This window comes from Pelophylax lessonae (assembly GCF_965119305.1).
Source record: "Pelophylax lessonae genome assembly, chromosome: 5".
Lineage (NCBI taxonomy): Eukaryota > Metazoa > Chordata > Amphibia > Anura > Ranidae > Pelophylax > Pelophylax lessonae.
In genome coordinates, this window is record NC_138772.1 from 327,211,020 (window position 1) to 327,236,158 (window position 25,139).

Here is a 25,139-nt window from a genome sequence, read left to right on the forward strand (position 1 = left end):
TTAAACATATTTTATTGTTTTTGCACAATGGAAAAATGCCAAGAGTACAAAGGTGCAATGTGCATATTTACCAAGCATAAACTATAATGACATATAAAAACGCAAAATAACATCTGCATACTTGGAACCAACCCTGCTTGAGCCTGCCGTCTTCTGATAAAGCCAAGCAGATCTGTCTCATATGACTTCTCTCATCTTGCTGCACAAGAGTTCTGAAGTTAATTTTGCCTAATTCATTGCCTAATGGTGTGCTAAAGATCACACCCGCCAGTACCCGTCATGACATCACTTCTGTGTACTCGGCGGCGCCGAATTCAAAGAAATGGAGACCCGGTTAGACAGCGGCGGTGAAGGTAGGATTCCCGGCTCTCCCGGTGGGACGGAAGGCCCGGGCAAGCCGCAAGAAGGTAGCGGGAGGGGGAGGGGAATCCCCTCCCGCTCCTTGGAATGACAGCCGAGCGGCTTATCAGCCGCATCGGTTGTCATTACAAGATAGCCAACCGTCGGCTATGGACACTGGTACCAGGGTAATGCCTCTAGCTGCAGGCATCACCCCTGGTACAAGCACTTTCCCGAAATATCGGCAATGTCGGTAAATCAAAAGGCCGATTCTGATATATCGGGGAAAGTGCATATCGGCCCTCAATATATCGGCTTTGCCGATAATCGGTCAATCTCTAATATATATATATATCTAAGTAATTTTCGAGCAAATAAAATATTGATTTTAACTTGTAAGTAACAAATGTCAGAAATAGGCCTGGTGTTAAAGTGGTTAAAGTATCCTTAGGAAGGGTTAGGAATTTCTGACTATACTTTTATTTTTGTTGTACTTATTGTCCAGATGACAACCACCCCCTACCCCCCCCCCCCCTCCTCCGATTTCTTATAATAGGTCTACAGGCAAAACTCCAAAGCCTGAAATTGTAACTCTTACGCTGGCCATACATTTAAAATTTTCTTGTACAATTCTCCTTTAGATGTACCTTAAGGCAGAGTTCCACCCACATTTTCATCTTTGCACCATCCAATTCTATGTGAAAACATCCTTGGCCGTTTTAGTTTTTTTTCTAGCTTCATCGAGTATTCTTTTTTCTTCCTGTTTAATCCTTTGCAACAAAGTACGTCATTTCCACGATCCGAATGTGCCCTCCTCCCCCCTGCTGCCTTCTGGGACCTGTGCGTGTCCCAGAAGACGACGGGACCATTCAGAAGGTGTTGTGCGACTCGCGCATGCGCATTAGGAAACCAGCTGTGAAGCATGAAGGCTTCACTGACGGTTTCCCTTACTCGCAATGCCGGCACCTGAACCCGAAGCCGATGGACGGATTGGCTTGGGGTGCCGACATTGCGGGCTCCCTGGACAGGTAAGTGTGTCTTTATGTTAAAAGTCAGCATCTACAGTATTTGTAGCTGCTAAATTTTATTGCACCCCCCCCCCCCCCAGGCTGGAACTCCGCTTTAAACTATGTATATACTCATTCTATCTAAAGCTCAAAGAAGATATTTCAGCCGGAGTTAGGCTCCGTTCACATCTTGGCGTCCCGAATCGGGTCAGAATCACCGCGATTCTGCCCGCAATCCCACGATTTTTGCCCGACTAATCGCCGTAAAATCGCGCAGATAGAATCACGGGACCCCTGTCATCCAAAAGAAGTACAAGAACTTCTTTTGAGCGACAGGCATCCAGCGATTCTGGTTACGAGATTTTACAGCACTTTGTCGAGCTGCAAAAGCGGTAAAATCACGCCTGGTTTGGGGTGCCATTGGAAGTGACGGGGATCGCATGGATGTCCCACGATTTGTTGTGATTTTAGATTGCGGGCAGAGTCGCAGCAATTCTGCCTGTGATCCGGGAAGGCCAACATGTGACTGAAGCCTGAGGCTGTAAGTGTCCTGTGCAATGCACTGCAGAAAAATCATCATCACTATGTATTCATAACAAAAATATAATACATAAACTGGCAAAGAATGAATCCCTTTTAAACACATAATACATCTCAAAAGTAGCTGATCAAAACATTCATTATTAGCCTAACACCACAAAAATCATTTCAACATTATCTTGGCAAGTTAAATGTATTTATACTACAGCTATTTATTGGCAAAACATCAAGCTGCTCTTATGCGTGTTTAATATATTTCATTATTTACTGACTCACAAAGAGTATCTGCTATTTTTCTTTTCTTACAAGACTCCAGAGAGTAGAACACACAAAAATGTCAGTTGAAACACATCCTTTCTTGTGGTTTCCACTTATTGCCATCTTATGTCTGATGTTCAGAGATGTGCAGCACAGGCCACTCCTTCTAATGCTGCACTGAAGTCTATTCTCATGCTTGGTCTCAGTAGACTGATATGGGAAAGAGATTCCCTTCTTTTCCTTAAATATACTGTTACATCACTCAGGAAGAGGTTTGCTGCCCTCTAGTGTCCTTCAAGAATATCTTTTCTGCAGTTAGAAAAACATTCATTTCCAGAGGCACTAAAAAGAAATATAAAACAGCAGTAACTTTTCAACAATATATCAAGTTATATTTTGCTGTGCTGAGTTCACTCGTAGCACTTTCTGCTGCAGATGAATTCATAAATAGTGCAAATACAAACATTCCATATAGGAGGCTCCGAGCAGACAGGGTTGGAGAGACAATCCTTCACCGAGTTCCCCCTTATCCATTGGACACAATATATTTGGAGACTTCTGCAACAGTATTTATCATTATACCTCCCAACTTTTGAATTTGACAGAGTGGGACAGTTTTAGAGGGGCAGAATGGGGTACATGTAGAGCACTGCAGTGAAAAGTGGGTGTGACTTGTAAAAACTGGGCATGACCATATGGTAAAGTCACCAGATTTTAAAAATAAAATTCAGGGACACCGTACTAACAATGTCTATTTTTTTATAAGGTGGGGCATAGGCAGGGCTAATAGCAGTGCAGGAGTGTGCCATGCCAGTGATGGGTATGGCTAAATTGTGAGGGGGTTTAAAGGGGTATGATTTAAAGGGCTCTGAGGAAGAGGTTAAGCCTCGAAACGCGCCAGCCGTCATCTTATTGGATATGGACGAATTTATGGACTATTCCTGACATTTGAGCAACTGAGCTCGATATGATCTATTTTCACCTATGTTTGTGAGTAGCCATTTTTAAATGTTGCATGAATAAAGCCTTTTAATGAGGATAATGCGCTAGGTCGGTGCGCCCTTTCTTTGTTTTTCTTTGCCTCTAGTATCGGTGGACTACCCCAGTCCGTTTTGGGCAGCAAGACTTTAGCCATCTGAGACGCCAGTTGTGAGTCCCGTGGGGAGTGTGGTCGGGGGGCTTGGATTCCTAGCGCAGGAGAAGGGTGTTAACACCTTATTGTTTGTATGATTAATTTTACCTGAGCTACATAGTTACATAGTTTGTGAGGTTAAAAAAAAGACATCAGTCCATCCAGTTCAACCTATGATGTGTGTGTGTTTGCTGTTAACCGAACATTGTATACCCCTGTATGTTGTGGTCTTTAAGGTGCCCATCTAATAGTTTTTTGAAACTATCGATGCTCCCTGCTGATACCACTGTTTGCGGAAGAGAATTCCACATCCTTACTGCTCTGAGCCTTCTCTGCTCTAGATCCAGAGTGCACAGTGCAGGGGTGAATAAAGGGTAACAAACAGAGTGCAGGAGTAAGTAACACACAGAGCCCAGGGTCATTGTACGTTATGCACAGATTTGTAGGGGTCAGAAACAAGTTACACAGAGTAAAAACGTCAGGAGTAGGTAATGAACAGAGAGTTTCCCAAACTTAAATTTCACCTTTTCCCTATAGAATCCCCCTACCCTCAATGACAAAAACAACTCTAATGCAGTTGTAACACACAGTGAAGGGGTCAGTAGTAAGTAACGCAGAGGTCCGTAGTGAGTAAAGCAGAGTGTGGAGGTCCGTAGTAAGTAATGCAGAGTTCAGTAGTAACACTGAGTTCAGAGGTCAGCAGTAGGTAACACAGAATGCAGATGTAAGTAACACACAGTGCAGGAGTCAGTAGTAGGTAACGCAGAGGTCCGTAGTAAGTAAAGCAGAGTGTGGAGGTCCGTAGTAAGTAATGCAGAGTTCAGTAGTAACACTGAGTTGAGAGGTCAGCAGTAGGTAACACAGAATGCAGATGTAAGTAACACACAGTGCAGGGGTCAGTAGTAGGTAACGCAGAGGTCCGTAGTAAGTAAAGCAGAGTGTGGAGGTCCGTAGTAAGTAATGCAGAGTTCAGTAGTAACACTGAGTTCAGAGGTCAGCAGTAGGTAACACAGAATGCAGATGTAAGTAACACACAGTGCAGGGGTCAGTAGTAGGTAACGCAGAGGTCCGTAGTAAGTAAAGCAGAGTGTGGAGGTCCGTAGTAAGTAATGCAGAGTTCAGTAGTAACACTGAGTTCAGAGGTCAGCAGTAGGTAACACAGAATGCAGATGTAAGTAACACACAGTGCGGAGGTCAGTAGTAGGTAACACAAAGTTCTGTGGTCAGTAGTAAGTAACACAAAGTGTAGAGGTGAGTAGTAAGTAACACAGAGTGTAGTAGTGAGTAACACACAGTGCAGAGCTCAGTAGTAAGTGCAGCAAGTGGAGCTGCTGATTACGGGTTCCCCTGGGTTACCATTAGCAACAACATGACAGTTTGACATTTTTCCCAAGTGTTTTAGCTCAGCCAGGAAACAGTCCGGTAGCTTTGGTTTTTATGTTTTTATTTGGAACTTGGATATGGATAGGAGAATGGAAAGAGTTTGATACTCCAACTTCATACACTATGCACAATAGGCTGGGACGGTTTGAAAATGCTGAGTAACGCTGAGTAACGCTAGTCACGGCTAGGCCGCGGTTTCACTTTGCCCTTAGCTGTGAAGTACAGTATATTTGAATGAGCTTTCTGAGGTAAACTGTATCCTGAGGTAAACTGGACTGTACTACAGAACAACTTTAGGGCCCTTCCTGGCACCCCCTTTGTTACAAATCTTCAGGGTCAACTACATGGTAAGTAGTGACTGGAAATCCCTTTGTTTTTGATCAACTACATGGCACCCCCTTTACTGATACACTCCTTGTGTGAGCTGGCTCCTTGATCCCCTAACTTCTCTGGAGTGGTCCCCTCTTCTAGGCAGACCCTTAGGCAGATCTCCTGGTACTCACAATACTGTTTTTCCCAAGATGATTCTGCCAGCAGCTCCACTTGTCAGCACTCTGGATCCTCTTCAGCTCAGCTCCACACCTGGTTCACTAGGCCGACTGCTTGAACCACCTTCCTCACTCTTGCAGGAGGAGAGACAGCCATCCACCTCCTCCTGGGACTTTGCTCCCGCCAAAAGACACCCTTTCACATGTTCCCTCAGGATGTATTGCCAATCCCAGCATGCATTGCAGCAATGCCTGCCCACTGGGACAGTCATGAACCCTGGTGTGCTACTGGTTAGGTTTCCTCCACTGTCCAACAAGCTCCCTTATTGGATACAGTGGGGAGACTCCATTAGACCCAATAAATCACATCTGGAAACATGTGACAGACCAAACTAACAGATCTGACTCTCCTGATAAGCAGAAAAGAGCCACCAAATGCGTTTTCCTAGCACCTACCTAGGAGCATGCTACATAAGTAATACAAAGTTCAGAGGTCATTAGTAAGTAATGCAGAGTGTGGAGGTGAGTATTAAGTCACACAGACTTTCAAGGTCAGTAGTAAGTAACACAGAGGGGTTAATTTACTAAGGCAAATCCACTGTGCACTGCAAGTGCATTTGGAGGTGCAGTCACTGTAGATCTGAGGGGAAGATCTGAAATGAGGGGAACTCTGCTGATTTCTATCATCCAAACATGTGCAAGCAAAAATACTGTTTTGTTTATTCTCCTTGCATGTCCCCCTCAGATCTACAGTGACTGCACTCCCAAGTAAACTTGCAGTTCACTTGTAGTGCACAGTGGATTTTCCTTTAGTAAATAAACCCCAGAGTGTAGTAGTGAACAACGCACAGTGAAGAGGTAAGTAGTAAGTAGAGCTGCATGATTAATCGTTAAAAAATAGCACTCTCGATTCAACCCCCCCTCACGATCTTAATCCAGCATTTCCACAATTCATATAACAAGTGCAGAGCTGTTCCCTGCTCACAGATGTAAAAAAAAAAAAGTACCCAGCAGTGTACTGTATATCAATAACATGCACTGAAAGAGAGATAAAAAGAAACATTGTATCTTCCATTCTTTTAGAGATCAAAGGGATGAACTTCGGTTGGTAAATGAGGTCACTTAAAGACTAAGCCTTTTTCTGACACTTGTTAAAAAAGTTAAAATCAGTATTTTTTGCAAGATAATTACTTAGAACCCCCAAACATTATATATATTGACAGAGACCCTAGAGAATAAAATGGCAGTCGATTCAAAATTTTATGTCACACTGTATTTGCGCAGCAGCCTTTCCAATGTCATTTTTTGGGGAAAAAATACACTTCAAATAATTAAACAGTAAAGTTAGCCCAATTTGTTGCATAATGTGAAAGATGATGTTACGCCGAGAATCATGATCTTTATTTTAAGCAAAAAAAAATTGAGATTCTCATTTTATTCAGAATCATGCAGCTCTAGTAGTAACAGAGATTTCAGAACTCAGTAGTTAGTAATGCACAATGCAGAGATTACTGATAAATGCATTCATATGGGCACACATTTCATAAACGTGAGATGCAATGACCAAGACCATGCGGCATCTCCTCAACTTATTCACCTCCAGGGCTCACCAGGTCTGCATGAGATGGGAGGGAAGCACATGATATCTGAGCAAACATTAGAAGAGGACGTTGACATCATTAAAGCCAGGAGGTAGCACAGGCCTCCCTACCCTCTCTCCACCCACTCTTTCAGGCTGAAAATTAAAAGAAAAACCCTTACCAGGCAGATTTCAACACAGTACCCTGACCCAGGGAGGACATTTATGAAAATAGCAATGAGATTAAAATTTGGGACAAGATTTTAAAACCAGGGATCAAATTAGGGACACTTTGCAGGTAGGGAGTCTCTCCTAAAATCAGGGGACTGTCCCTGGAAACTAGGGATGTCTTGGCCACCGTACCATATGGCTGTGGTTTAAAGGTATACCTGCAGCAGCAAGAATCCTACCTGCAATATTTATCACAAATAAATATAGAAACACAACCAAGTACTGATAAAACTATTCATGTATTTGTTTAGCTAGCTACAAATTTTAGTACAGTCTATAGTGCAACAACCCTACAGCTCTTGTGGAGAAAACAAAGATAAAACCCAAGTATACTTCAAACTAGGGATCGACCGATATCGGTTTTTCATTGCCGATACCGATATTTTGGCCAATGCATATCGGTATCGGCCGGTATTTTTTTTTTTTTATTTGACAGGTACTCTTGTGGAGGGACCCCAAACCCCTCCTCTGCACTTAAAAGCATTCAAAACTCCAAGTTTGGCTGTTTTGAATGCTGTCAACCTACAGAGGACTGAATTCAAAGACACCCCGAAAATCAAAGTGAAAAAATGATGCAGCAGGTAGTCCATTCTCAAAATGGTACTCAGCAGATTGTATGGCCCCTACGTGCTTGTATGCATTCCTGACAATGTCAGGGCATGCTCCTAATGAGACGATGGATACTGTCCTGGGGTATTTCCTCCCAGATCTGGACCAGGGCATCGCTGAGCTCCAGAACAGACTGAGGTGCAACCTGGCAGCGTCGGATGGACGGAAACATAAAGTTCCAGAGGTGTTCCATTGGATTTGGGTCAGGCAAGCATGGGGGGGCCATTCAATGGTATCAATACCTTATACTCCAGGAACTGGCTGCATACTCTTGCCACAGGCATTGTCATGCACCAGGAGGAACCCAGGACCCACTGCATCAGCAGAGTATCTGACAATGAGTCCAAGGATTTCATCCCGATACCTAATGGCAGTCAGGGTGCCATTGTCTAGCCTGTAGAGGTCCATGGATATGCCTCCCCAGACCATCACTGACCCACCACCAAACCGGTCATGCTGAATGGTTTTACAGGCACCAAAACGTTCTCCATGGCTTCTCCAGACCCTTACACGTCTGTCACATGCTCAGGGTGAACCTGCTCTCAGGGTGCCAGTGGCTGACCTGTAAGTTCTGGTGTTCAATGGCAAATGCCAATCGATGTGTGGTACTGCTCCTCCCTGTGCTAGGCAGTGAGCACAGGGCCCACTAGAGGATGTCAGGCCCTCAGGCCACCCTCATGAAGTCTGTTTCTAAATTGATTAGTCAGAAACATTCACACCAGTGACCTGCTGGAGGTCATTTTGTAGGGCTCTGGCAGTGCTTCTCCTGTTTCTCTTTGCACAAAGGAGCAGATACCGGTCCTGCTGATGGGTTAAGGACCTTTGGTGGCCCCTGTCCATCTCTCCTAGAGTAACTGCCGGTCTCCTGGAATATCCTCCATATCCTCCATGCTCTTGAGACTGTGCCGGGAAACAGCAAACCTTCTGGCAATGGCACGTATTGATCTGCCATCCTGAAGGAGTTGAACTGCCTGTGCAACCTCTATAAGGTTCAGGTATCGCCTCATGCTACCAGTAGTGACACTGACCCTAGCAAATGCAAAACTAGTGAAAACAGTCAGATAAGATGAGTAGAAAAAAAAAGCCAGTGGCCTCCACCTGTAAAACTATTCCTGTTTTGGAGGTTGTCTCATTGTTGCCCATCTAGTGCCCCTGTTGTTAATTTCATTAACACCAAAGCAGCTGAAACTGATTAACAACCCCCTCTGCTACTTATCTGCCCAGATGAATATCCCAGGAGTATAATTGACTTGATGCTATACTCTGATTAAAAAGTGTTCTTTGATTTTTTTGAGCAGTGTACTTATTTGTGGTAAAGTAAAATGTAGTAGAAAGCGTTGGTATTGATGGTAGCCACTTGTTTGCCAACGATGATGATGCATAATGGGAAGTCCAACAGTAGGGTTGCCACTTCATTCATTTAAACCCGAACACATATCAATTGCACAGGTTATGAGGCTAATTTAATGCAGATAAGGCACTAATTGAGTTTAATTACCACCTTAATAAGCCACAGAACCAATATAATTGATATGTGTTTGGGTTTAAAGGGATGAGGTGGAAACTCTATCCTACACTGGGTTGTAGAAGGAAAAATCTCTATAGCAAACAACATCAGTAATGAGGGAGGTACAGAGTCCAATTTCATCCTCCCCCTTCTGGAGAAATTATGGGTGCTGCAACTAATGTCTATCTAACAAGAGCCACACTATGCTCTACCGTTCCTCTGCTCTATGTAGCACATTAAACAATACTGTGTGCCTCTGTACTGAGTTTTATATGAAGGAGTGCCCAATACATTTTAACTCCAAAAGATTGGCTCCTAAGAGAGTAAAGCCTCGTACACACGCGTCGAAAAACGGCAGGGAATTTTCGTCCGACGACCGATCTGCCGATTTTCGGCTTGTTAGTATAATGCTTCCGACAACTGACTCCGACTTTTCGGCCGAAAAAAATCTGGTGTGCAGGCTATAAAATTTTTGTCCGCCGTCAAAACACGGCCGATTTTCGTGCAGTCAGTACAGATTTTGACAGGGAAAAATCTAATGAGCAAGACTGGGCATGCTCAGAGAAGAAAGAACACAACGAAAGCAAACCAACACATGACATCACTTCTGAAGTAGAATTTTGTCGGGCGAGAAAATTCGTGTGCAGTCTAGGCACATTCCAACCAACAAAACTGCACTCTGGACAAAAGACGGACGATCGGTCGGCCGATAATCGTTGCGTGTGTACTAGGCTTAAGAAAAGCTACTTCCTGAGCCAAGGGCACTGCTAAGAATTGGGGGACCTGTCAATGTCACAATAAAAACATAAATGGCATAAATAGCAATCCAATGAATTACTGAACCTGCTTCAAGGAGAACTGCTAGACTCGCCTTGAAGTTTGACTTACGCAGATCAATTTGCTCAGCACTATTTATGAACTAGAACAGTCCCTTGCATCTATCCACATATGACTAGGCTTGGCTGTTCTACTTCCTTGGCCCATTCATAACAGTGGAAAGTAGTTTGCCAGGAATTCTCTATAAACATCTTACATGCATCTGTTTTAGTTAATCCCCCTTATAACTATCACACATATCATCCAAGTCCCAGATGAGGTATTTTTCCATGTGGACTGTACTTGACAGAAATAGCATCCCACAGCACAATGAACGTTTGCTTTACTGCTTTCTTGCATCTCATAGTCTGTGGAGGACCACAATATCAATGTCCTCTTTTTCAAATGACACATTTATGCTTGTCGAAATAACATATATTCCCAGACTAGGGATCTCAAATCTCAATAAGTGGGTCTACTGGCAGAAAATAAGACCAGACATTTCAGTGACTCTAAACCATAAAAAGAAATGACACTGTATGTGTGATAGTGCCATGGAGCATTCAGTGAAAGAAACACATTTGTGGTTTTTAATTAGCCAAGAAGTTCTGCTAGTATACAATTAGCTTAGGGCTATGTTACAGGTTTTTAAAGATCTTGTCACAGAAATGTTGGATGTAGCCCATGTACATGGCCACCAGCATATTTTCAAGGGCCAACTGGACACCCTCTAAAGTTCTCAGCACTGATACACTAAGTCAGTATTACAGTCACTTTTGGTCAATGTTCGTGTGACTTCGGGTAACACAAGGAGGAACCTCTGCAGATTGTGTCTGCTGTACTGCACCTACAACCCCAATTCCAAAAAAGTTGTAACTGTGTAAAATCTACATAAAAACAGAATGCAATGATGTTCAATTCTCATAAATCCATATTTTATGCACAATAGAAAATATGAAAACATATCAAATGTTTACTCTGAAAAAATATACAATTTTAGGGAAAAAATTGGGTATTTTTGAAATTGATGGCAGCAGTCTTGGGACAGGGCAACAAAAAGCTGGTAAAGTAAGTGGTACTAACAAAAGAGCTGGAAGAACATTTTGCAACAAATGAGGTTAACATGTACTAAACTTGTATGAATACATCACAATCGCTATGAACATAACTATGATACTTCAATATATTTGGGTATAATGGAATGGTGTAATGGGCAATTGGGTGCCATTCTTTCTAATCTCACCCCAAACAAACAGTGCAATTTACCACAAATGTCACATGACAAAATGCGTTAGAATCTTGGATAAACATGCATGTAAAGACGCTCCTGGCTCAGGTCCTTAAGCTTCTTTGCTGTGACAAATGTGCATAGGGCAACACATTTAAGTGAATGGGCTGCCAAATGTGCAACATGCAGAAATGCGTGTTAATTGCCCAAAAAAAAAATTGCGAGCAGGAACGTTCTCACTACACAAAATGTGAATGGGTTACCAGCAAATGAAAATAGTTAGAAGGGCCGCATTGAAAGTTTCCGTAAGAAAACCAAACGCCTGCAGACACAGACATGGCCAATAAAGTGGATGTTGTAAAATATGCTCCAGCAATGGTGTAAGTGGTAGTAATTGTAATCCCCCCAGTATTGGTAGTCAGTGGCAGGTATGAACTGTAATTAGAACCCCTCCGACCCCCCCCCCCCACCCACCCCACACACACACAAACATACACACAGTCATTGGCCAGGACTATAGGACTATACTGCTACTTCCAGAGGGTCACTCTGCATGTCCCAGTGCAAAATCCAACTCTGGGGCTTGGAAAAGGTAGAGCGTCACTGGAGGGGTGGCAACTTCTCACGCAAATTAAGCCAAAGAGAATCCTATTGGATCTATCGCACACGTGTAATGACACCAGGAGGATTAAATGTTGATTTTAAATTAAATTGCTTTATTTCCAATAGGTAATGTTATGTTCTCAGTTATTTATATATGTATGTTATATATATTTTTATGTTTTGATATATGTATAATTTGTTTAATAATGGTTTCTTTTTTGTGATTTATTGTCATTTGCTTATGATCATGAGGATATTCGGGTGGCCGTTATATTCAGATTTATTATTATTTATACATCAGTCTTTTATACATTAGCATAATAAAATTTGATGTGGGAATTGCTTTTTTATGGCTGGATGCTTTACTTCTGGTAAGCAGGCATTTGCCTTTTATGAGTCATAAAGCATCCCTTGTTTTATCCTTTTAAGGGTTAATATTATATTCAGCAGGCCTATTATTATTCGGGTTCCATTGTCCACAGGAAACAGGACGGGTCCAGTTAGAGAGGAGGCGCAGTGGCGCTGCCTCCTCACTTCGTGTTGCTCAGCTGTGGCGTCCAGTTGCCAGGATACAGTATATTTAATGAGCGGGGCAAGACGCATCTCCTTACCCCACTGACGAAGTCACGCTAACTGACGTAACGCGTACGGAGGGAGGAGTCTGACGTCACCCGCGGCCGCCCGATGTGAATGCCGTCAGTCTGACCATGCCTGCTTTGAGCACTATGACAGTGCCGTGTTTGTAAGTTTTATTCATTGCTTCTCTTAATGAACTGTTATAAGACAGAGAGCATTAAATTCTTCCTACTTTTGTTTCCTGGATGACATGCCTGTATCGAGTCTATCCCAGGTCAAGATCCTAGCAAGAGTTTTGGTGTCTGCAGTTGTATTTCATGGCGTAGTGACCCCTAGTGGTCGATTGCTGGAGGTGAGAGGCTTTGATATTCTATGGTGGAAGGATTCACTCTGTATAGTGGTGCATATCACTCACCTTTACCTGCACTGAAGGCATCTCCTTGTTGTGGACTTTATGGACTTTCAAATTTATGCATCTTTTCATCATATTTAAAGCGCTGCACTACTGCTAGTTTTTTTGTCTATGTTATAGGTTTTGTTAGGTTTGACCTATCCCAGTGTTCAGCTGCTTTTTTCAACTCCATGTGATCTAGCGCTGAATAATTTTTTGTTTTATATAGGCAGTACAGTATTGACATCACCAGAATTGAGTCTCACTTCAAACCTCATGTGACCAGCAGTCAGACACAGCAGTACGTTACACCAGCCATCCTCAATCTTTTTTGGCACCAGGGACTGGTTTTGTGGCAGCCAATTTTTCCAGGGACTTGGGGGTGGGGATTTCATGGAGTCCATCCTCAGTCCCCCTTCATATCATATCCCTCCCCCTTTACAGCACAGTCCATCCTTCATATCAGTGTCCACATTCCCCCTTTAGATCACGGCTCTTTAAAGCAGTCCCACAGTGTCCTTTAATGTAAATGGGACTGCAGAGTAAAGGGGCACTGTGATGTGAAGGGGATTTCACTCTAAAGGGCCACTGTAATGATTAAAGTAACCCTTCACAGTGCAGTCCCCTTTATATCACTGTACCCTTTTGCATTTTAGTGCCAATAGCAATCACAGCCCCCCATCACAGTGCTCAGGGCCATCTTTACCGCAGGGCAAAAGGGACAGCTGCCCTGGGCCCTGTCATTGTTGGGGGGCCCAAAGCATTTGCCACTTAAACCCGCGCTGCCCGCAAATTGGGAGTCCCATGATAACACTACAGAGTGCATTGAGTACATCGGCGTATTCCCTAGCCGTCAGGGTGGCGGCAGGGCCAGGAGCTCCACTGTTGCTCTGACCCTGTCTGCCCCATGTAGCCTGTATGTTCGGAGCTGAGAGAGAAGTAAGAAAGCTGGAAGCACCGCCTCCAGACCTCTGCGAGTTCTGCCCCCAGACCTTTGAAAGCCCTGCCTCCAGACCTCCGCTCCCGGATCCCTGAGGGCCCCGCACCTGGACCATGCACCTGAAACTCTGAGGGCCCCGCACCTGGAACTCTGAGGGCCCCGCACCTAGAACTCTGAGGGCCCCACACCTGGAACTCTGAGGGCCCCACACCTGGAACTCTGAGGGCCCCACACCTGGTACTCTGAGGGCCCCGCACCTGGAACTCTGAAAGCACCGCGCCTGGACCTATGAGAGCGGGTGGTGAGCCTGGCTGGCTAGGTAGGTCCTTTTCCCCATGGACTGCTTGTGGAGTGTTATCCTAACCCTGACCAACATCTTGCCTTTATTCTAGCGCGGTTATAATTTTGTTACAGTATAGCTGATAGGTAACATTTTAAAATGGTTTCTTAGTTGATCACCCCCTGTACTAGATCCGCAGTCTCTGGTTATCTCCTGTACTAGATCCACAGTCTCTGGTTATCCCCTGTACTAGATCCACAGTCTCTGGTTATCCCCTGTACTAGATCCGCAGTCTCTGGTTATCCGCTGTACTAGATCTGCAGTCTCTGGTTATCCCCTGTACTAGATCTGCAGTCTCTTGTTATCTCCTGTACTAGATCCGCAGTCTCTGGTTATCTCCTGTACTAGAGCCGCAATCTCTGGTTATCCCCTGTACTAGAGCCGCAATCTCTGGTTATCCCCTGTACTAGAGCCGCAATCTCTGGTTATCCCCTGTACTAGATCCGGAGTCTCTGGTTATCCCCTGTACTAGATCTGCAGTCTCTGGTTATCCCCTGTACTAGATCCGCAGTCTCTGGTTATCCCCTGTACTAGATCCGCAGTCTCTGGTCACCCCCTGTACTAGATTATCAGCCTCTGGGTATCCCCTGTAGTATGTCTGTAGTCTCTGACCATCTCCTGTAGTACATCTATCAGTGAGCAGTAATGATGTGTAGTATCATTTAGCAAACCAGTCAGTAAGTGATAATAATATACTGTACCTCTGGCAACCAATTGCAATTGCTGCTTGATCTACTGCAGTAAACTGATTTTGAGTCTTCCTGCTATTTGTTATATGTCTAAGAGCGGTTGGGGGGCCCAAGAAAATGTTTGCCCAGGGTCCAATGAATATTAAAGACGGCCCTGACTACAGCCATTGTTCTGTCCCAACTACACGTTTCCCTGTGTGTAGCTCGACATGCAGCTAAACCCTCCTATTTTGCAATAAGCTAGACTGAGTTTCATTATGAAGCTTTATTCACAAAACAGGTTGGGTGAAACAATTGAGAAAAAACAAATACAGATACATACTGTATAATCAGTATATAAAGTACAGTATACAGAAATACAACGATTAAAATAGGCTGTAGATGGCGAAAAGTAATTCTCATCAACGATGCTGCATTTAGGAGCTGCAAGTTTTAGACTAACATGCTCTGACAGCTGGTTCCTTCTTTCAGTTTCTTGCAAAACAACTTAATTAATATCTTGCTGGAGGCAGCCATACTACAGAGGGATAGGTCCTATCCCTGTGAAGAAGCCACGCCTGGTAATATGTAAGGGGAAGTCCAAGTGACGCAAGACGTCTGTAAAGCTGGGCGGAAGAACATAATGAAAGGTACCTGGAAGTCATAGTGAGCAGAAATGGAGCCTTAAAGAGGAACTACAGTCTGCTCACATAAATGTAATTAAAAACATCTTTGCCATTCTGAAGCTTCCCTCCAATATACTGTGATACTGTACTTGCCAAATATGCTGCAGAAATCTCCCTCCACTAAGTCTGGCTGAAGCCATTATTACTGTGGACAGCTGAAGCTGTTGACTGTTCACTTCCTGGATTTACATAGAGGCACACAGACACACACACAGTATCTCACCAAAAGTGAGTACACCCATCACATTTTTGTAAATATTTTATTATATCTGTAGCAGGATTCCCAGCAGTTTTGCTGGATATGGGTCCCCCTGGGCCACCGGGTGCAACAAAACTACCCTTGTGCATGTTCCTGCAAGTGTGAGCGCTAAGACAATGACCTGTCCAGTAACTTTGGTTTTTTGTATTTATTGAGAACTTGGATGAGAGAAGGGAATGAGTGGGATACTCCTTTGGCTCAACTATGCACAATTTGCTAGGGACAACTGAAAACGCTTCTTGGCGCTGACTTGACGATGGCTAGATGCCGGTGTTCTGTGAAAATTCCCTACCCTCGTCACTTCCGGTGCACCTACGTCATTTAACAGCTGAGCAGCTTACCACTGCGCATGCTCACAGCTCCGGAGGGTAGGGAATGTTCACAGGGTAGGGTTTTTTAACGTTACACCGCATCAGCTGTTGCCGCGGGTACATTAAATCATCTCCGCTGCAACATTAAATCATCTCCGCTCCTACCCCTGTGACTTCCCTGATCTCGGCTACTAAATGTAAAAGCGGCGGCGGGTCTATGAAAATATAAATCACGGAGCCGAGATCTCCGTGATTTATATTTTCATACACCTGCCGCTTTTACATTTAGTAGCCGAGATCAGGGAAGTCACAGGGGTAGGAGCGGAGATGATTTAATGTTGCAGCGGAGATGATTTAATGTACCTGCGGCAACAGCTGATGCGGTGTAACGTTAAAAAACCCTACCCATGAAAATTCCCTACCCTCCGGAGCTGTGAGCATGCGCAATGGTAAGCTGCTCAGCTGTTCAATTACATAGGTTCTACCCTCCGGAGCTGTGAGCATGCGCAGTGGTAAGCTGCTCAGCTGTTCCATGACGTATGTGCACAGGAAGTGACAAGGGTAGGGAATTTTCATGAGGTAGGGTTTTTTAACGTTACACCGGTCAATGCCGGTTGACGTTGGTTAATGCTGGCTTGCTGCCTGTTAACTCCAAATTGACTTTTGACTGCTCTCACATAAAGAAGTCCTTTCTTTAGCTCCCTTAAGCACTCCTTGTTGAGATAGCTACTTGTACTGCTGCTGCGCTGCTAAACACTTCAGGGCCCACCTGGCACCCTCTTTCTAGTGACTTATCTTCAGGGCTTAAACACTGGCACCCCCTTTCTCTACAGCTTCTCCACAGGTTAGCTGTCTCCTGGATCCCCTTGACCTTTTGGATGGGTCCCCTCTTCTAGGCAGACCCCTGGGCAGTCTCAAGTACTCACGATACTGTTTTCTCCAAAACCTCTGTCCAGCAGCTCCACTCGGTCCACAGCACTCTGGATCCCTCCTCTGCAGCTCAGCTCAACCTCCATCCTCTAGGCCGACCACCCAGGACACTCTCACTTGTGCTGACAGGAGGAGAGACAGCCATCACCCTCCTCCTGAGACTCTGCTTCTCGCTAAAGACGCTCTGTCACATGCTCCCCTCTTATAGCTCATCCCAGGGTGCATTGTGGCAAACTCCACCCACTGAGATAGCCATAAGCACTGGTGTGCTATTGGCAAGGTTTCCTCCACTGTCCAATAAGAGCCTTCCTTGGAAACAGTGGGGAGACTCCCTAGGCACAACAGGCCACACCTGGAAACATGTGACAGCCTAACTAAATGTTCAGGCCTCCCTGATATGCAGACAGGGCCACCTATATGCTTTTTCCTAGCACCTACCTAGGAGGATGCTACATATTTTTTCATGTGACACCACTGAAGAAATGACAATGCTACATTGTAAAGTAGTGAGTGTACAGCTTGTATAACAGTGTAAATTTGCTGCCCCCTTAAAATAACTCAACACACAGCCATTATTGTCTAAACCGCTGGCAAAAAAAGTGAGTACACCCCTAAGTCAAAATTTCCAAATTGGGCCCAATGTGTCAATATTTAGTGTGGCCATCATTATTTTCCAGCACTGCCTTAACCCTCTTGGGCATGGAGTTCACCAGAGCTTCACAGGTTGCCACTGGAGTCTTCTTCCACTCCTCCATGACTACATAACGGAGCTGGTGGATGTTAGAGACCTTGCACTCCTCCACCTTCTGTTTGAGGTTGCCCCACAAATGCTCAATAGGGTTTAGGTCTGGAGACATGCTTGGTCAGTCCATCACATTTACCGTCAGCTTCTATAGCAATGCAGTGGTCGTCTTGGAGGTGTGTTTTTTTGGGGAGGGAAGAGAGAGATTAGCCTAGGCTTTTTACCAGATAAGAAAGCGGAAGTGGGCTGTATAAGGTATTTACTGGCAGAAAATAAAATGTTTACCTATCCAAAATTAAAACAACAAGGGCAGAGGATTTAATAGATGGAAAGATGAAAAATTGACAGAAGAGCAACTTTAAGGGAACAGTAGCTATTTATTCATCAAGTTAAACTGTCTGAATGGATGCAAGGGATAAATAGAACACCAGGACCTATGAAGCTGGAGATAAAGCTTATGGCCCCGTAGTTGAGTCAGAACAAACAAGGACGATTAGTTGCTTAAAGAAAGTGAGTTGAAGCTACCATTCCATTACCAAGCAACAGAAACTATTATTATTTGAAATGTTGCCAAGACTAAAACATAGAGGATGCCACCATTGACTTTTTAGTCTGAAAGCCACGTAAATAGCATCTCCAAAAAGAAATCAGCAATGGGAGACTAAATATTTATTTTATTATAGGTTTACACATTGTGCATTTGGTTTATTACAGTATTAGATAAACAATATGTGGACTTTCAAACACATCTGACTAAGCAGCAGCTATAGCTCTATCAAAGGCTCCTTGTGGCAGGTGTGCTTGGTAAGTGAGTTCATACTGGGTTAATAGGCAGCAGCTAGCAAGAAGTCATGCTCCAACAGCTGTGAGGCACAAGGCCAAACAAGACTTGCCTTTCTTTTATTGAAAAAGCTAATCGGCTGGAACAGAAGATTCCTTTCAGAGTACTGGTAGAGTTAAAAGCCACAACTGGTTTAGACATTTGATTGACAGTTCGAATGCTCCAATCATTTTAACAGCACTAGAATATATTTAAAAAAAAGAAAGAAAAAAAACTGTATTTTTTCCATGCATGTAAATGCCTGTGTCTAAGCACACAGTGGAATAAGCTGAACATGGAAAGTTGGCCTCTGCAACAGGATGAATGCTTTGCTGAATGTTGAAAAAAAGGAAACTGCTATAAGCATACAGTATAACAAAGGTTTTTGGAAGACTTCACATACGGCCACAATTATTAAAGCAGATTAAGTTTTCCCTATTGACTATGATCCATTTGCATGTAAAAATTTCAACCATTTAAAAAAAAAACATAATCAGTAAAAAGCAAGTTCTGTAAAAAGAATGAGAAGCAGCACCCTATCCCAGCCATAACAAGGCATTAAAGAAACTGCTCCTACATTTGATGGTGATAAAAGGAGAATATTGCCTCTGCAACAAGCAGAGATAGGTCATAGGATTTAAAGGACTTCAGTTAATTTTAATTGTCAAATCACTCTGCATTGTATTCCCAATTGAAAAAGGTCCGAAATTAAAATAAAAAGGACCAAAAGAGAACATCTGGTTGAAAAGTAGTTGAACTCATCACTTCCCAGTTTCTTAGATATCACCCATAGTGTTATACAATCATAGCTGTATAGTGGACATAAACCTAAATTAACGTGTAATCAGTGGTAATTATTTTTTTCTTTTGCAGGTTTGCTGCAGCCGCAATTATGCTGGCTGCAAATTATTATTTTTTTTTTCACCTGCGCCGGGCTGCAGCAAAAAACGGGGGTGGCCAAACATGATAGTGGGAGGGGGGTTAAACAAAACCTAGGCTTCCTTGTACCTATGAAATATGCTTTGATTGATGTGCCACAAGCTGGAGTCTCAGGCATCCAAATACTGTAAGTATCAACACAATAATTTAAAAAATACTTCCAATGCATATAGTTTTGCACTGTAAAATAGACAGAGAGCTTAAAATTGAGGATTATGAAGGACCTTGGGAACCCTGGGATGGAGCCAAAAAATAGGTACTGCGGTACCTGTAGCACATAGTAGCAAATAATGGTCATGGTCTAGTAGGGGGGATTAAAGAGGGATGATTAAACAGAACCTGAGCCTTGTGACTGTATACAGTGCAGCATTGCTTAAACAAATGAAAATCAGAAGGAAATCTTATCACAAATGTCAGAAATATGCAACATAACACTTAGGGCTGATTCACGTTAGTGGTAGTAGGGTTAGTAAACCTCCCCTTTCCTGCACTGTGTTCCAGTGTGAACCAATCTTTAGGGAGAGAGATTTGAGAGAGGGAAAGATCACTGTTATATGAAAGGAAGGATTACCATGGTATATGGAAGAAAGGAAGGTGGGATCACTATGCTACATGGAAGGCAAGAAGAAAGGATTACTATGGTACATGGAAGGCATGAAGGAAGGATAACTATGGTATATGGAAAGCAGGAAAGATCACTATGGTACAGGTAGGCAGGAAGGAAGGATCACTATGGCATATGGAAGGCAGGAAGGATCACTATATTACATGGAAGAAAGCAAGGAGGGATCACTATGGTAAATGGAATGAAGGAATGATCACTATGGTATATGGAAGGCAGGAAAGATCACTATGGTACATGGAAGGCAGAAAGGATCACTATGACACAGGAAAGGCAGGAAGGATCACTTTGGTACATGGAAGGCAGGATGGATCACTATGATACATGGAAGGCAGAAAGGAACACTATGGCATATAGAAAGCAGGAAGGATCACTACAACACATGGAAGTCAGGAAAGATCACTATGATACATGGAAGGCAGGAATGATGACTACGGCACATGGAAGGCCGGAAAGAAGCATCACTATGGTACATGGGGGGCAGGAATGATCACTATGGTACATGTAATACAGGAAGGAAGGATTACTATGATACATAGAAGGCAGGAAGGATCACTATGGTACATTGAAGACAGGAAGGATCACTATGGTACATGGAAGGCAGGAAGGAAGGATCACTATGGCACATGGAAGGCAGGAAGTAGGTATCAATATAGTACATAGAATGCAGGAAGGATCACTACGTCATATGGAAGGAAGGAAGAGAGAGAGGGGAGAGTTCAGTCACAAACTGCTCACTCACCCAGAGGCTCAGGCAACAACATCAGGAGCACTGCTTCAAAATTCCCGCCCACACAAACCGCTTCACAGGCACAGCATTGGCTGCATGCTAGGGGTTGTGGGTGGACACAGGGGAACAAGGGGGAGGTGGAGCAGACCTAGCCTCCCTCCTCTTCCATTTTTCAGGCTGTAGAACAGGCGGGCAGGTGAGGTGGTGGGACTGTGCTGGCTGGGCACTGAGCATGTCAGTTTCATCTCTGACAGCTGCAGCACGTGGCTCCCCTGACAGACGGATTAGTGGAGTAAAGTGGCAGAACTTATTGTGCTAATGCACCCACGCTATGGTCCTTAATTAAATCAAAAATATCAATAAATTAAAATATGGCTGCTGCTGCAGTGTAGGTGCTATATACCCTGGGATGTTGTTTCAAAAATACTACAACGCCGCCCTGTGTTGTAAAAATGACTCCTATAAACTCATATAAGACAATCCAAAAATGTCAATACAATTCATAGTCCATAAATATCATTCAGGCTATAAAGTGATCCATGCTTGGTAAAGTAAAGTATACATATATATTGGTGAATCCTGTTCCAGTGAGGTGTCACAAAGACGTGCTCCCCTCCTTTGTTCCTCTTTTCACCAACAATAGGTGTAAAACAGGCACTGATCGTGTACCAATGTGTGGTATCTCCTTTCTTCTTCCTTCAATTATAATCTCCAGGAAACAATGTATGGTTTTCTCATACAGACAGGTATTGAGTATGGGTGTGTGGTCTCCCCTTTTACTCCTCCTCCACTCCTCCAGTTGGACTCCAGTTTTAAAGACAGCATTTGTATCATGCGGGAAAGGATGGGAGAAATGTTTGTAGTGTGATATTGTTTTGTTAGATTATTGCAATTGCATATACATTAGCATAGAACCATAAAAGCATGTGTGCAACTCCAAACAGCCGCTACGTCAAGTGGGATGGCTGAGTAAATCGCCCTCGACTGTCCTCACTTGATGTACATTTCACCCTTTCCTCTGGGCGTATTCAGAAGCCTAAATAAGTAAACACATGACAAATAAAAAATATATTTATTTATATACAGTAAAACCATGGATTGCGAGCATAATTTGTTCCGGAAACATGCTTGTAATCCAAAGCACTCTTATATCAAAGCAAATTTCCCCATAAGAAATAATGGAAACTCAGGTGATTCGTTCCACAACCATTTATTCATAAGTCCTTCAGTTTATAGGCCATATAAAAAGATTATAGCATTGCGATAGGTTATATAACCATAAAATGTCCATCCACAAATATCCGCTTCCACAAGGGGATTAGAAGCAAAATCCAGCAGGAGCTACAGAGTATCAAAGAGAAAAGAGGCACCTCTAAGTGTAGTAATATGGTTCCATTTAATGAAGGTACAACATTTAGCAACTCACATGGTTGATGAGTAAAACAGGCACATCTAAGTATGCAGGCATCCGGGGTAAAGCTGTCCACATAGACTATCTTCTGCACCGCCAGCTGCCAGTCTGTAATCCTGACCGGGAAGACCCCCCTGCAGTAAAGCGATCTGAAAGCGAGGGGCAGCATGGAAGGGATGATGTAGATGGCGGTGCAGAGGATGGTCTATGTGGACAACTTTAGCCTGGATGCCTGCATCCTTAGATGTGCCTGTTCCAATCATCAACCATGTGAGTTGCTAAATGTTGTACCTTCATTAAATCTAACCATATTGCTACAGTTAGAGGCGCCTCTCTTCTCTTTTATACTCAGCTGTGACTTGAGGCTACTTGTATATCAAGACATCGCTTGTATATCAAGTCAAAATTTATTTGAAAATTTTGCTTGTCTTGCAAAGCGCTCTTAAACCAAGTTACTCTCAAACCAAGGTTTTACTGTATCTGCAACAAAGAAAATAATTAACACTCTAAAAATTGACAGTTGCAGTTGTAATGTGTACCAGTGTCAACACAACTCAAACCATAGCTTCCTGGGGACAACCAATCAGGTAGAAATGTGTTGGAGCTTTACCCGCGTAATCGTGATGTAACTTCTTCCAATGCCATCTTTGGACAGGGACCCAAGCTGCACTTCCCAGCATGGAAGCTGAATGGCGGGCTGCGTTTAAAAACAAGCAATGCTGTACACACCAGATGCCAGGTTAAAACCAGCACTATAACAAGTGAGTCTATTCCTTACCTTTTATTTAATAAATTCCAAAAACGATTTTTATACTATGGGATTCCTTCCTAAAATTTCCCAAGGAGTGGTATTATCAAATTTTTAACATCAAGTAAGTTTAACACTAAGTACTGTATTTAAAGTGGACATGCCCCACAAGCACATCTGACCATACTAGTGATAGAAGGTCATATACATCCAGTGAGTGCAAGTTCATGTGGGGCACTAAATGCACTAGTGGAATCAAGCACCAAGTCTAATACTTTATTTAGAGCACCTGCACTTGCACATTGATAATATGTGTATGGGATTTTATACATTGTTTCATATTTTTGTTCACATTTTATTAGGTGTAAAGCACATTATATGGCATGAATTTTTGTTTATCACATAAAATGGTATTTGTGACAAGCACGGTTGACTACTGAACATGACAAAGGTTGTGGGAAACCATTAGGATGGGGCCCCTTTATTGGGTTAAAAAACGATACCCTTTATTACCAAATGGAACGACTGTTAATCATTAATAGACCAACATGCTTAGTCATCAAGGCAAAAGCAGCAATATCTTACACCATCCAAATTACAGTTTACCAACCACTGTTCACCCACAAAGTGGGCAGAATTGCCCAAAAGCCAGGTAACAAACCTGGCCCCACACCACCTAAACAATCATGCTTTACAAACTAGCACTGAAAATGGTGTTATCAATATCTAATATCTGAGAAAATGCACCAAAACACTGCTAAAGAGACCTCTGATGATACCAACCAGTCCACAATGGCCAAATGAGGAGCCACAAAAACTGAGCATAGTCAGCATTTCAATAATTTCATATTTTATTATAACCTTACCAATAATTGAAGCCCAGGCATAGAAAACCACAAAAACCGTAGCACCAGTTCAGAGAAAACAATAGAAGTCAGTGGCAAGCACAACGTACTTGTGGACAGAACAATTTCCATGTTAATAAGAAGGTCTAAGGGTTGGAACCTGCCCAAATGATATTTTTCCAGGTGAAGAATAAATAGGATTCATGAATAATTAGCTGTTTCCAATACACACCCCATGTATCCTGCATGAAAGCTTGAATTTTGACAGGAGGAAAAACCAAATTCTCTCTGCTGAGTGTCAGGGAAACAGCCATGCTGCAACTGGCAACTCCGCCAGTACTTCCAATGGCCGCAATGGACTCAGGCCATAGACTCATTGTCAGTGAAATGGCTGTGCTGCAAACTGGCAACTTTGCCAGTACTTCCCATGGCCGCAATGGACTCAGGCCATAGACGAATTCACTGGCCTATAAAAGGGCTCTGCTCAGCCCATCAGATTGCTGGATTGTCTTCAGCTCTTCCTGTTTCCTGAGCATTGCTACTTCCTGGATTCCAGTTTGACCCGGCTTGTTCCTGACCTGTCTGCTCTCTCTCCTGGCTTGACCCTCGGCTTCGTCTGACCATCCCTGCTCCAGTTTGGCTCTCCCGTTATCTGATCTCGGCTTGGCTCACGGACTTGCTTCCTGTCTACCTGCCCTCCAGTACCTGATCTTGGCTTTCCCACGGACTTGTCTGCTTCTGGCTTTCCTGCTATACCTTTGGCTTGCACCTGTTGCAGCTTCCTGTGTTTGACCCCCGGCCGGTCTTACACCTACTGCCTGGTTGTTCCTGGTTCCTCCTTGGACTGTCCGGTGTATTCCTGCCCAGCACTCTGCTAGAGACTGCCTGTCTACCATCAGGACCCTGCCGGCAACCAGTGCTTCTGTGGGCGCTACACCCTCTGTCTCAACCTCAGGGGTGTGCCGCACTCAGCCGCAAGGGGAGCCCTCTCTGCATCTCGGCCTCGGATCAGGTACGTGACACTGAGAAAGCATATGCCCAACTATCTATACTATTTTCTTTGAACTATGGAATAAGAGAAGACATGAATAATAAATGCAAACACAAGACAAATGTAAAGCTTGAAACTTGTAGCCTCCCACTTACCCAGCACTAAATGCAGACTTGATGAAACCCCAATGAAGCAGCTGCAAATGGTGCTGCGCCATTTCGAAAAGAGTGAAAAGTAATATTTTGCAGAACTAAGCCCTAAGGCTCCGTCCACACTAGTGCGACTCCAAAGCCACGCAATTTAGCGTGCTACTTTGATGTGACTTTCATGTGAATTTACATTCTCTGGCACTCAAGTTGCATCAAATTCGCATCAAAGTAGTGCAGGAACCTTTACAAAGTCACATAGATCCGAACGGGTGCAACTGAAACAAGCAGCTGCGACTTGTCGTGCGACTTTATGTGTCTAAA

At 43.6% G+C, this 25,139-nt stretch overlaps 1 protein-coding gene across 1 annotated transcript in view; it reads right to left on the reverse strand.

Moving 5' to 3' along the window:
- Positions 1–24,886, reverse strand: part of LOC309555608 (zinc finger MYM-type protein 1-like) — a gene marked incomplete at both ends in the record, with an annotated part of 57,134 nt that extends 32,248 nt beyond the window's left edge. The window contains 1 exon segment of the mRNA XM_082257657.1: positions 24,825–24,886. Within this exon segment, the coding sequence (XP_082113783.1) occupies positions 24,825–24,886 (62 nt within the window).
- Positions 24,887–25,139: the final 253 nt, after the last annotated feature.